The sequence below is a fragment of the Mobula birostris genome, chromosome 9 (genome assembly GCF_030028105.1).
Source record: "Mobula birostris isolate sMobBir1 chromosome 9, sMobBir1.hap1, whole genome shotgun sequence".
Taxonomy (NCBI): Eukaryota; Metazoa; Chordata; class Chondrichthyes; order Myliobatiformes; family Myliobatidae; genus Mobula; species Mobula birostris.
Window position 1 is genome coordinate 118,341,349 of NC_092378.1, and position 13,308 is coordinate 118,354,656.

The following is a 13,308-nucleotide window of genomic DNA, read 5'->3' on the forward strand; positions in this document are numbered from 1 at the left end:
AGTTTGGAAGGGACTGTTAAGAGGTAGGAATTTTACAAGAGGAATTTGAAAGCAAGGATGAGAATTTTACATTCAAACATTGCTTAACTCAGAGCGAAAGTAAGTCAGTGGGGTCTGTGGTGTTTTGGTCAACCTCAGGTTCATGTCAACACATTGCCACATAATATGGCATGGGTACTGACATTTCTCAGTAACAGTAATTGTGGTTTAAAAGAAGTCATTGAGATGAATTGGGATAATCTACGTCTTGATTAGTTATTGATAGAAAGTGCAGAATTTACACTAACTAGCAGTTTTACTGAGAGGTACCACAAATGGTTGGTACAGAAAATGTCACAGTCATTAGTGCCCTGATCTAAAGATAGTTTTATGGGTTATTGTTCGATTAACATGATGGGACATTTTGTTCTGAACGATTACATTATAACTTTGGTCAAAGGATAGGGAGGAATGCTGAAACTGCATTTTGTACAACCAGATATTAAAGCTGAGGAAAATTGGCCAGAATGCAAAACCAACATTCTATCCAATCCCTTCAGGTTAATAACCACCCTCTATTAAATTAATAATTAGCTTTTACATCCTTTGACCTAATTTGATACAAGGGTTTACTTCACTACATTTTCACAGAATGGAAAGTAAATACAAGTGTCAAATTTGTCAGGTCATTTCCAATTCAAGTTTAGTTTATTGTCACTCAACCATACTCATGTATACCACCAAACAAAACAATGTTTCTCCAGACCAAGGTGCATGGCACAGTATGTATAACACATAACATAATATTACTATGAGTAAATTAACAAATCATAAGGTGCATTTATGACACAAGTTAAAAAATAAACAGTATAACCCTACTGGCAATTCAATGGGAGGAGATGGGGTGGGGGGGGGGTGCGGTAGGGGATTCGGTCGTCTAATGGCCTGAAGGAAAAAGCTGTTTCCCATCTTAACAGTTCTTGTTCTGATGCAATAGTACCTTCAGTGGTAGGGGTTCAAGGAGATTTTTGGACAGATAGGAGGGATCACTGACAATTTCACAGGAAATAGTGAGATAATGTGCTCAAATTTTGGCTGTGTAAAACAAAAGGCAAATGATATTGTGAAAGAAAAATAGGTAGTTTCCAGACTTATTAAAAAAGAACCGAGCTTTTGGTATTAGATATTTATTTCCCATGGGAGACACAGGGAAGTGATTAAAGATTTTCATGAGTAGTATCTCCAGTGATAATCCCTGCAGATAACTGGGATAGACATATCTGTCATTTACATTATCTTAATAGTGACAGACACACCTTCATCTAATGAGACTTTCAGGCATAGCCAAGACTGATTCTGCTTACGACTGAAAAGATAATGGATGCAATTTACATTAGTAAGACATTGCTTCGTATCTGGCAGCTGTTTACATATGAGAATTCTGAACAAAATTATAACTGAATAATTTATTAACTTTTCAAAGAATACTGCTCTGTTTAAAATCAAAAGTAAATCAACTTATTTAATATTAATCAGGCGGATTATCTTTGGTGAATTGATACACGATAGAGATTAAGAAAATAAGCAATGAACCATTAACAGTGCTGGGATTATAATGATGCCTCTGTCTGCTATCTATCACTGTTGTATTTTATTTTGCTTGGATTAGATCACAGGTTCTGCCTTGGGGTGGAGGTGATGGGGGTGGGGCGGTGGGTAAGGGTAGAAAGAAATTTGGAACTGTTTTGTGAATGATACTTTTGATCATGTCAATGAACAAACAGAAGGTTGTGGCTCTTCTCTAGTCTTTGAATCTAATTTTACTTTTAACCAGGTGATCAAATAATTTAAATGGTACATTATCTCACTTCCTTTTGCCAATTTCCTCCTCAATCTCAAACTTTTCTAGCACCTCAAAACTACAGTATTACATACCCATTCAGACTTAAAGTTGACAGGTTCCTAACACTCAGATTTAAATAAACAAACTGCTACCCATTTTTCTTCATCTTCTCCCTGACACTTTGATCATGAACCTTGGCCCAAATGTGAGGTTTCCCATTATATACCCCAATCCCAATACAAAGTTCACCCCTAATGAGATTTCTACTTCCAGTGACCTGACAAATAACAATTCTTATTCTTCCAATGAAACAGTACTATTTAAACTTCATTATTGGTCTTCACTGAGAATGCAGACTTTGTACTTCTTGCTGTCTTAGTAAAACAGCCAACATAATCAAAGATCCCACGCATCCTGGGCGATCTCTCTTCTCTTCCCTCCCATCAAGTAGAAGATGCAAAAAGAGTTGGAAAGCACGTACCATCAGCCTCAGGGACTGCTGTTGTAAGATTATTGAACAATCACTTGGTATGCTAAGATGGCATCACAATCTACTTTGTTATAGCCTTGCATCTTATTCTCTGCCTGCAATTCACTCTCTGTAACTGTAGCACTTTATTCTGCGTTCCTTTCTCTTGTCCTACCGCAGTGCATTGTTATGATGAAAAGATCTGTATGTTTGTGTAGCGTACAATACCTTTTTTTTACTGTACCTCAGTCCATGTGATAATACTTTACCAATTTACAACCTCACCAGTGTACTGGACTGCTCTGCCTATTAAGGTTAATGCCACAGCCAAAGCTAGACTTCTAGTCCCAAGACTCTTCCAGTCTCTGCTGCTAAATCTGTTCCATATTACAGTTGCAGCTCACTGCTCCTTTAGGATGGTCACCTAACTTCATGCTCAAAGCCAACTGTACTGAACAGGCTTTTGTCTGTATTGCAAACTTATGCAAACTACAGGCATGCATAGACTTACTGAGAACTTTCCCTGGCAACTTCCTGTCAGCAGTGCCACGTTGTAGTCCTCGAGGGTCATTGTGGCCCCTTTGCGAAAGCAAATGCCTCTGGTGGGTATTGTTCTTCACTAGCTGTCTGGGTCCCTGTAAACCTTGGCAGCACTTTCCCAATCACTCCCTTCCTTACAGTATCCATCTATTCCACGGCAGCTCTCCCCAGCAACGAGCAATGTGTTGATTGTATTGTAGTCCCTTTAAAAGCTGACTTCAAAGATCATACCTACTGTGCTTCAAGCTAATTGTTATGAGAATCAATACACATTAATAGTCAACTTCCTGCTGAAACCAATTACATTAATTTCTGTTCAGTCTACACAGGGGAATGATATCTATGAATTTTATAATTAAATATTTGATCTTTATGTGATTTTCATAAGTACTGTTTTAAAGCCAAAATAAGGAATGGAGAATTTCTATGCTCGTGAGTTTATCCCTTCATATGCCTGCCTTCTTTGTCTTATAACTTCACATGATGGGTTGTTCCCAGGTTCTGAATTTGTGACATAGAGCAATGCCTACATATGAATAAGCTCTTATATTATCATTAAATTCAGAAGTCTGACGTACATAGGTATGTTTGTTTCTATAAACAGTAGACCTAATTTCCTGCCCTTTCTGTCTCTCTCTATCACGTTAAGGTATTCTTGTTAAGCCATGTAATTGGGATGGGGTTCAGTATGAATGACCACAAGGAATAAAACAGGGACGGGTGATGGTTGTCCTTGGATTTACCAACCTATTTCTACACTGTAGGAAAGAGAAGAAACCCTTAGTTATGCCATCTCTGTTTTCCTGATTCCAACCCATCGCCTGCTTTACCTGCTGTTTATTGTAATTGTATGCAGAGGTTGGCTAGCAAACCAAATGCTTGTTTGAACCAGATACATGTATTCCCTTCTGTGCCCCGTGATGGGGCTTAGTGACAGCTTGTGTGGTGGGAAAAAAAATGAAGCTTCTCAAAGTTCCATGGTGCTGTGATGGACTTGGTCTTGATCCTTGCAGGGGTGGCTAAGGATTTGTGCTTTCTTTTGCTTTGGTCCTCACCTTCCTTCAGTGAAAAGAAAGAAGGGATTACATTTATCTTCTATCTTTCCAAAGCACTTTACAGTAGATGGTCTTATTAATGCAAGAAACACAGCTGTCAATTTACATGTAGCACACTGCCATCAACAGCAATGCAATAACAGCTAGGTCATTTTTAAATATTGTTGATGAGCGCTAACTATCGGCAAGGCATATATTTAAATCCATGATCTTTTTGAACTGTGTGCTGATGAATGGAGTGCCTCAGATTAATATCTCAACGATGATACCTCCAACAGTGCAGCACTCCCTCAGTGCATCACTGATGTGGGAGCTTAGAACTCATGACCATCTGTCTAGATCAGATTACTATTAATACGTAGAATCACAACTGACTGAAGCACCAGCAAGAAGGAATTCATGGAATTGGATTTGGTGTATTATTGTCACACAAAGCTTGTCCTACATATTGTTCATACAGATCGAATCGTTACACAGTGCATTGAGGTAATACGAGGTAAAACAATAACATAATGCAAAATAAAATGCAGTACAGGTAGACAATAAGTGCAAGATCATAATGAGGTAGATTGTGAGGTAAAGAGCTCATTTTATCATACTAGGAAACTATTCAATAGTCTTATAAGCATCTCAGTGTATTAGATAGATCTGTAGATGTATTAGGAGACACAAGAGAGTCTGGATTCTGGAATCTAGAGCGAAAAACAAACTGCTTCAGGAATTCAGCAGGTCAAGAAGCATCTGTGGAGGGATGCTGATATTTTAGGTTGAGATCCTACATCAGGACTGAGAATGTAGAAGGGTGATGGCCAACATAAAGTGGTGAAAGGGATGGTCTGAGGTAGGGACTGACAAGTGATAGGTGGAACCGGGTGAGGAGGGAGGTGATGGGCAGAAAGAGTTTGGCGGGGAAGCTGAATAGCTGAGTTGGGAGTCAGTGGCTGGTGGGTTATAGACAGAGCTTCTCTTTTCTCAAACAAAAAGGGGAGCAGATGGAGCCATGTGGAGGGAGGGGAGCGTGGAGGTGGAGACAGAGGCTGGAAGCTGATGAGTGGAGAGAATAGAAGCTGTGGATGCTGGAACATGATAGGTAAGGAAGACAAAATGTGAAACCAGATAAGAGTGGGGTGAATGGCACATGGAACCAGTTGACAGAGAGGAATGAAACTGGATGACAGGATATGGGGGGTGGGGGCGGTGTATACAGAAGAAGAGAGAAAAGGAGCACAGGAAGTATGGGCTATCTGAAATTGGAAAGTTCAGTATTCACACTATTATGCACCATATAGGAGGGAGACTGAAAATCTGGCTGAATGGTGCCACAACAACAACCTCTCACTCAATGTCAGCAAGACCAAAGAGCTGATAATTGAGCACAGGAAGAAGAAACCACAGGTCGATGAGCCAGTCCTCATTAGGGGGTCAGAGGCGGAGAGGGTCAGTAACTTCAAATTTCTTGGCATTATCATTTCAGAGGATCTGTTCTGGATCCTGTGAAATTTCTATAGAAACACAGTGGAGAATATCCTGACTAGTTGCATCACAGCCTGGTAAAGAAACACCAGTGCCCAAGAATAGAAAAGCCCACAAAAAGTGGTGGGGAAAGCCCAGTCAATCTCAGGAAATGCCCTCACCACCACTGAATACATCTATATTGAGAGCTGCCGTGAAAAGCATCATCCATCATCGAAGACCCCTACCATCTAGACCATGATCTCTTCTCGCTGCTACCTTCAGGAAGGAGCTACAGGAGCCTTGGGTCCCACACCACCAGCTTCAAGAAGAGTTATTACCCTTTAACCATCAGGCTCCTGAACCACTGTGGATAACTTCATTCACCTCAACACTGAACTGATTCTACAACCTATAGACTCACTTTCAAGGACTCTGCAGCTCAAGTTCTCAGCTTTATTGATGTATGTATGTACGCATTTATTTATTTATTTATTTATTTATTGTTTTGTATTCGCACAGTTTGTCTTCCTTTGCACATTGGTTGTTTGTCAGTCTTTGTGTGTAGTTTTTCATTGATTCTATTGTACTTTTTGTTCTACTAAGAATGCCTACAAGAGAAAGAATCTTGGGGTAGTATATGATGGCATATATGTACTTTGATCATAAACTTACTTAGAAATTTAGGGAAATTCAGTACTCAAACCATTAGCTTGCAGACTGCTCAGGTGGAATATGAGTCACTCTTTCAACTCACCCTGCCAGTGGAGAAGACTGAGGACTGACAAATTGGTGTGGGCATGGAAAGGGAAGGTGAGATGGTTTGCCACAGTGTTAGAAGCAGCCAACCCATCTATAAAGCTGCACTGTGATGCATGGCTTAGGGATAACCAATATGATTTAAAACATTGCTGTGGAAATGCAGACCTCGAGGTAATGCCAATTAGGATAATGAAAGGAGCCAGCAGTACTTCAATGTGAACAGTCCAGCTCCTGAGTCAGAAGTTTGCGCATTTGTGCAGATGTCTCCTTCTTCAGGGTTTAACTATGAATCTTTCTATCAACTCGGAATACTGTGATGAAGCTACGTTTTGAGGATGGGAGAGACAATGTGAATGATCACACGGTATGAAGCGAGGTCTAGTAGAGGTTGTGCAGGGGTTTGCCTATAATGTTTTTCCCCATGCAGGAAAGAAGGGAAAGCCTCAGTTAAGTCAACTCTTTTTCTCCTGCATCCAATCTTGCCCACATGCATCCAAGTTTATTTACATGCTGTTCATTGCAATAAAAGGCAAGGCCTAGCAAGCAGTCCAAATACGCCCAGGTCTCATGGCTGGCTTTAAGCCTAATAATTTGATTGTATTCACAACTGTAGACCTGATAGAATAGTCAATGTAAGGTGTATCTCAGCAGCTGGAATCCCTTGTGCAGCCACTTTAGAACCCATCTCTTATTTCAGAGAGGTATAATATAACTAAATGTATTGTGGTTATCCTCTGACCTAATTAAAAGTAGTCTTTCATTGAAAATCTTAATCCAAGTCTGGCAAAAATAAAATAAACTATAACATTATCACATGCAAACAACCTGACAGGACAAGTTACATTCATAATTTCTGACTTGAGCAAAAATATCAAATTGAACATAATAACTGAGAAATTCTTTTAGATATTTTGTGTGCAGATAATACACTTTGTAATGTTGTTCTAAGAGCCCCATGCAGGTTAGCAGCATCTGCACAGAAGGTAATGTGCAGACAACATGATTTCAAACACAGCACAAATTTATCCTATCTCAACAATGGTTTATTTTAGTATTATATAGATGTGGCTTGATCTTACCTAGATCACTGTCAAGGAACCTAAGGTCTTTACTTCATAACTCATCAGGGATGATTGATAAGTTCCTAAGGTAGAAGGAGATGAGTTATTAACTTCAAACTTTCTGCACAATCACTCAAAGAGTTGAACTGTATGTGCATATAAGGAGAGCTGTATAACTCATCTCCTTCTACATTAGGCCACAAACTTATCAGTCACCCCTGCTGTGGACACTTTCTGGAGGTCCAAGATTCGTATGCTCCACAACCGCTGGACTAAGTGTGTAAATGTAGGAGGGGACTATGTTGAAACATAAATGTGCTAGGTTTTCTAAAGCTGAATCCTTCAACCTTAGGCCATGAACTCATCAATCACCCCTCGTATGCACTTTGATAATAAATTTACTTTGAACTTTGAACATTGACTCCGGATATACTCGTGCTCCACTTTCATGGGCCCAATTTTTGTCACAGAGTCATGGAGTCATAGAGACATACAGCATAGAAAAAGGCCCTTCTGAACCAGTCATCCACTATATATTTACACTGAACCATTATTAATCCAACTTCTATTCTCCTCATATTTTCATCAAACATTCCCCAAAGGCCAGATTCTATCATAAGGGGCATTTATTAACCCAGACGCCATTAGGGCGTGGGAGGGTGCTGGTGCTCCTGCAGAAAATCTCCGCAGTCACAGGGAGAGCCTACAAGTTGCACCAAGTGATTACCTGAGGTCAGATTGAACCTGTCTCCCTGAATCTGCAAGGCTAGCTCTGCTGGTTGCACCACTATGCTATCCTAACTGACTCTTCTCCAATACTTGTCTGATTATCTTCCACACTTTTTTCGATGAACAAATGTCTTCTATTCTCTCTCTCCCGGAATTATCTCTTTTCTTGCAATCCTCTCTTTCCCCAATGTCAACTTCTTCAGTCTACTCCCCAGATCAATTCCTCAATGAACTGAAGGTTTGCAGTGGCATGAAAGAAAGACCTTGCGCATATTTCCTTGTGTGAGGTCTGTTCTATCGTGCTATGGTGCCTTAGGTTCTGCTCTCAATTATCTGTCACTATGTGGGAATTTCAGTAGAACTAGGATTAGCTCTTCAACCACCAATTTATGGCACATTTTCAGACTCATAATAATTTGTAAAATTATGCAAGCACTTTGACTGAATTTGGCTCCTTAAGGAGGAGATAAATCTGGATGTGGAATACCAGCTGGGAGATTCCTGCTTACAAGTATCCTCATTGTAATCTCACTGCTAGAAAGGAGGGTGAGATACTTTTCAACCAAAAATCAGAGAAAGGAAAATTTAAGATTCCTTTCACGTTTCTGGAATAGGACTTTCAGAGCACTGGCAATTTCCTTACATCATATACTGATTCAAAAAGTCACAAAATATCGGCAAATGATCTCACCTGGAACACATTCTAGTCTGTATGTAATCTCACTTTGAGTACAACTGCTGTAGTCCCTCAAGTAAAATAAATGTACTGAATTACTTTGCAGTAGCAAACAGTAATTGTTAAAGAGCCATATTATTTGCCAGGTGACCAAAATTTTGGTAAATTGGTTTTAAGGAGAGCTCTCAAATGAGACTGAGCATTTGTCAGATAGCTGAAATAACACAGCTCAAAGTATTGCCAAAATTAATGGAACAACAATATTCAGGGGTTATCAAGAAGCTAGGATTAGAGGAGCATAGGAGCTTCTAAAGACAAGGAGTATGAGAGTCTGGAGAAATTTGAGGCAAAGATGAAAATGCTAGAATCAGGCACCTGCTAAATGGAGCAGCCTTGTAACACAGGACATTGACTGAATGTGACGTGATGCAAATTAGGATTTTGGCAGCAGGGGTTTAGACGAGTTCAAATTTATAGAAAAGTGGATGACAGACAAGGGCAGAGATACCAAAGACATGGAAAAAGTCTCAGCTGTAACTATGCTAAATCAGAGGAGATGTCAATGAGGAGAGAAATAGGCTGCATAACAATGTCATGGAAACATAGCTGGTGGCTCACCTTCAAGATAAGTATGTTACCAAGGATGTTCATAGCACATCAGGTAAGTATCAGTTGCCAGTCTGGTAGCTAGGAAACGGAGATTATATTTATGACTTCAGTCTTATCTCTAGAAGAAAGAAATTACTGCTCATCTAGTACTGGAGGTAGGATAAGTAGTTTGGCAACTTAGACGTACTACAGAAATCAAGAGAAGTGGCAATGAGTTTGATTTCATCAGCTTGCAGTCTTGAGCATGTTTTTTTGCATGTTGTCAGAACAACAGTAAGTAGAGAGGGTGAGTGACAGATTCTTGTGAGACACTGGAAATAGTGGTGCAGGTACGTGAAGAAAAGGCATTACTGGTGTTATTCTGGCTTGGTTCCTATACCAGATACATATCAGGCAAGAGCAGTTTGATTCATCTGGGCAATGGTGAAATGGTGTTGGAGGAAGATCATGTAATGTACTATATGAAAATCACTTGGCTTTGATATGAGCTAATATATAACATAATGATTTTGCGGAGAACCATTCAGTAACTATGTATGTCTGTTGTTTCAGTATGATATAGTGGGTACTGATCAAAATAAGCTGACGTCTGCATTTTAAAAAATGCAAAAAAAAACCATCACAGCCATCTATAAGTTTACAATTCAAACTTAAATTTTACACATTAAACACACTCCCAATATAAAGGTCAAAGTTCAAAGTAGATTTATTATCAATGTATGTATGCAGTGCACAACCCTAAGATGCCATCTTCCCCGCAGACAGCCACGAAACAGAAAACCATGGAACCCATTAAAAGAAAAACATCAACCACCCCCTCCACCCCACACGCAAAGAAAAATAAATTGTTTAAATGGCGACAAAAAAAAAGGGAAAAACACAGAATATAAAACACAAAATCAAAAATTAAAAGAGTCCAGTCTTATTCAGTTCGGCTCAGTTGGTTTCTTCAGGCGACCCTGATCAAAATCACCCAAAATAGCAACAAAAAAGGCGTGACCACAACCCAAAATACATCATAATGTGAACTAGAGTCCAATCCACAAACTACATCAATTAAACCTTGCCCAAGACCCAGTAATCTGGCGCCATCCTCCAACAGCATCGAGGGAGAGAGTGACCATTCAAATGCAGAGACCCTTCTCCGGGAGCAGCAAGCAAGAGTTTAATAGACGACACTGAACACCCACTCAGCTTCCATATTTGCCTTAATGATTTCAATCTTCCTGGGTGCTTTATTCAGCAGGATTGTGTGTCCAAAGCATTCAACACTGTGTAAGGAGAGCTCTTATGGGATGTCCTCCTCAGATTTGGCTGTCCCAATAAATTTGTTAACATCCTCCGCCAGTTCCATGATGGGATGACTGCTCGGGTGACCATAGGAGAACAGGAGTCCGAGCCCTTCCTTGTACACACAGGAGTGTGTGCTAGTGCCAGTGCTCTTTTTAGCATCTTCCTCTTGTGTGTTACCAAGCTTCTCCACAACAAGATTGGAGACAGCAGCAGTGTGGCAGCGGACGTCAGATAAGAAGGCAACCTCTTTGACATCAGGAGGCTCCTCACAACCACCAAACTCCGTAGAGAGTGGGTCCTGGAGCTGCAGTATGCAGACAACTGTGCTCTTGTGGCCTACACTCTGGAGGATCTTCAGACTGTCCTGCTGTGACAGTGAGAGCGTACAGCAGGATGGGGCTGACTGTCAATACCACCAAGACAGAAGTGGTTTGCCAATGGAGTACCAGTGTCCCACCCACTCTACCTGCCTTCACTGTTGGTGATGAAAAGCTGTCAGTAGTGTCATCTTTCAAATATCTGGGGAGCATTCTCTCTGAGGATAGCGGCATTTACAACAACATCCAGAGCCGCATTAAACAGGCATCAGCTGCCTTTGGGAGACTTCAGCGTAGAGTCTTTCAGAACAGGAGCTTTCGTCCCTCCACAAAGGTCATCGTATACCAAGCGGTCTGTGTTACCACCCCCCTTTATAGCTGTGAAGCTTGGGTAACCTATAGCCATCACATCAAGTCCTTGGAGTGCTTCCACATAAGCTGCCTCCAGCGCATCCTGGGAATTACCCGGCGTGAGCGGATGCCTCACACTGAAATACTTGTAAAGACCAACTGCAGGAGTATTGAGGCCATGATCACCCAGCGTCAGCTGCAGTGGCTGGGGCACGTGATAAGGATGCCCTCATGTCGGCTACCCCGCAGATTGTTATACGGCCAGCTACATCATGGTCGATGCTCAGCTGGAGGGCTGAAGAAGCGCTATAAGGATCAGATGAAGAGTGCTTTAAGGAAGTGAAAGATCAGACCCAAGGACCTGGAGGATATTGCTGCTGACCATACCACTTGGTGACAGCTGTGTAGAGACAGGGTTCGTATTCTGGAGATGGAAAGAACAACCAGAAGACAGCAGACGAGAGCCAGGAGAAATTCAGCCATGCTTGCCACCACTACCACATATACATGTCCCACCTGCAATAGAGCTGGTGGGTCCAGGATAGGACTGTATAGTCATCAAAGATCTCACCGTTAAAGGAGTGGACGTCGTCATCGGATTTCGATGGACAACCGAAGAAGAATCAGCAGGATCAGTGAGCAATGGAGTCGATCATGGGCTTGCGCCCAGTCTTTCGACTCCTTGGCCTCGAGGCCGCACGTTTTGCTTGAAGCCTCATGGAACCTTCTTGGAGACGGTAAAGCACAGGATCACTCAGTTGGCCCAAAAGCACAGCACCAAAATATAGGTCACTGGCTGCAACAGTAGCAGAACCACATATGAAAGAAAAAAAAGATGTAAAAGAAGTGATAGAAATTGTTTTGTGAACCTTCTAGAAGATGTTGCCTTTGGTCACATTGTTCGGTGTTGCCATCTTCTTTTGTGCTTTTTGTGCAGGTGAGATCATAAAATTGAAATGAAATTGTTCCTAGTGCAATGAGTAGATATACTGTACTTTAAAAATCTCATTAGGGGAAGTCCCATTGCCATCCAGTAAATATTGTGAAGTATTTTGTGCGTACAGTACTTATTTACTACTTGATGCTGTGGGAAATGTTATGGTCTTACAGTTGCAGACTGAAATGAACTGATTTGATCCATCCCTTGATTTTGAGGCAGTCAGTATGGACATGCTTGACTTGCACTATAAGGAATCTCACTGATTGGATTCCTGGGGAGCCTACTGTTTCTGGCTAATGTTCTGATGATACCTGGTTATGCTGCCAACTGTGGGTTTAGCTGGTTTCAGGATTTATGAGAAATTAGTTTTCTAGTTCAGCTATAACTAATTAATTAAAATTGATGTTAAGATGAGTCAACAAATTGATTATCATTGTATCATGAATACGATAACAGGTGAAGAATGAATTAGATTCAACTAGGTCTTTATTCACCTAGGATTTTTTTTATTTATATGTTATTCCAGATTGAGAAAGATGAGATCAGAGGTTTTGTTTAATTGCAAAACAAATAAAAAAAAGATTGCTTTAGGCAATGCACCATGTTCAACCATCTAAATCTGGAAACAGCAGGTCAAACTAGCATGGGCTAGGAAAGAAAATAATTTATACAGGAAAGAACAATTTCTTGCGCAGTTAGATTCTGATCTCTGTGCAGGTGCACCTGTGGATAGTTCATTAGTTGTGAAGAAGGAGAACAGAGAATGTTACAGTCAGTCATCCATGTTCTCCTACATTTGGCTTCATACGGCCCAGCCCAGTGCAATATCAGCAGTGACCTAAAGCAGGCCTTGCTGTTGGTGAAAAGTGAATAAAGGAAAGGAGATAACAAAAAAATTGGAGAATAGAGGATGTACTAATGTTGCAAAACAAAATCTTTGCTTATTTATAAACGAGATGTCCTGAGCGCTCACACTTTTGCTTTCAGTTTTGGATCATTCCCAGCATTCTCGGCAGTTCTATTCTCTACGGCCTTTCTGATGACCAGTGGGAGATGATCTCAGCGTGGATTTATGGGTTCGGGCTGAGTGGCCTTTTCATTGTCTCTACTGTCTTTCACACCATCTCCTGGAAGAAAAGCCATTTCCGGTAAGAGACATTTTGTTGCGTATTTTAGTACAGACTATGGTTGGGAGTGGGAGGCATGTAATCAGTGGGGTTGAAATAATGATG

General features: G+C 40.8%; 1 protein-coding gene and 1 long non-coding RNA gene across 2 annotated transcripts in view; one reads left to right on the plus strand and one right to left on the minus strand.

Annotated features, from left to right (window-relative positions):
• mmd2a (monocyte to macrophage differentiation-associated 2a) overlaps positions 1–13,308 on the plus strand; it is a 114,509-nt gene that overhangs the window by 70,344 nt on the left and 30,857 nt on the right. Inside the window, exon 4 of the mRNA XM_072268692.1 lies at positions 13,064–13,224. Within this exon, the coding sequence (XP_072124793.1) occupies positions 13,064–13,224 (161 nt within the window). The remainder of the gene's footprint in view (positions 1–13,063; positions 13,225–13,308) is intronic.
• The window catches only part of LOC140203012 (uncharacterized), a 61,327-nt gene that overhangs the window by 5,757 nt on the left and 42,262 nt on the right, over positions 1–13,308 (minus strand). The gene's annotated exons all lie outside the window — the stretch shown is intronic.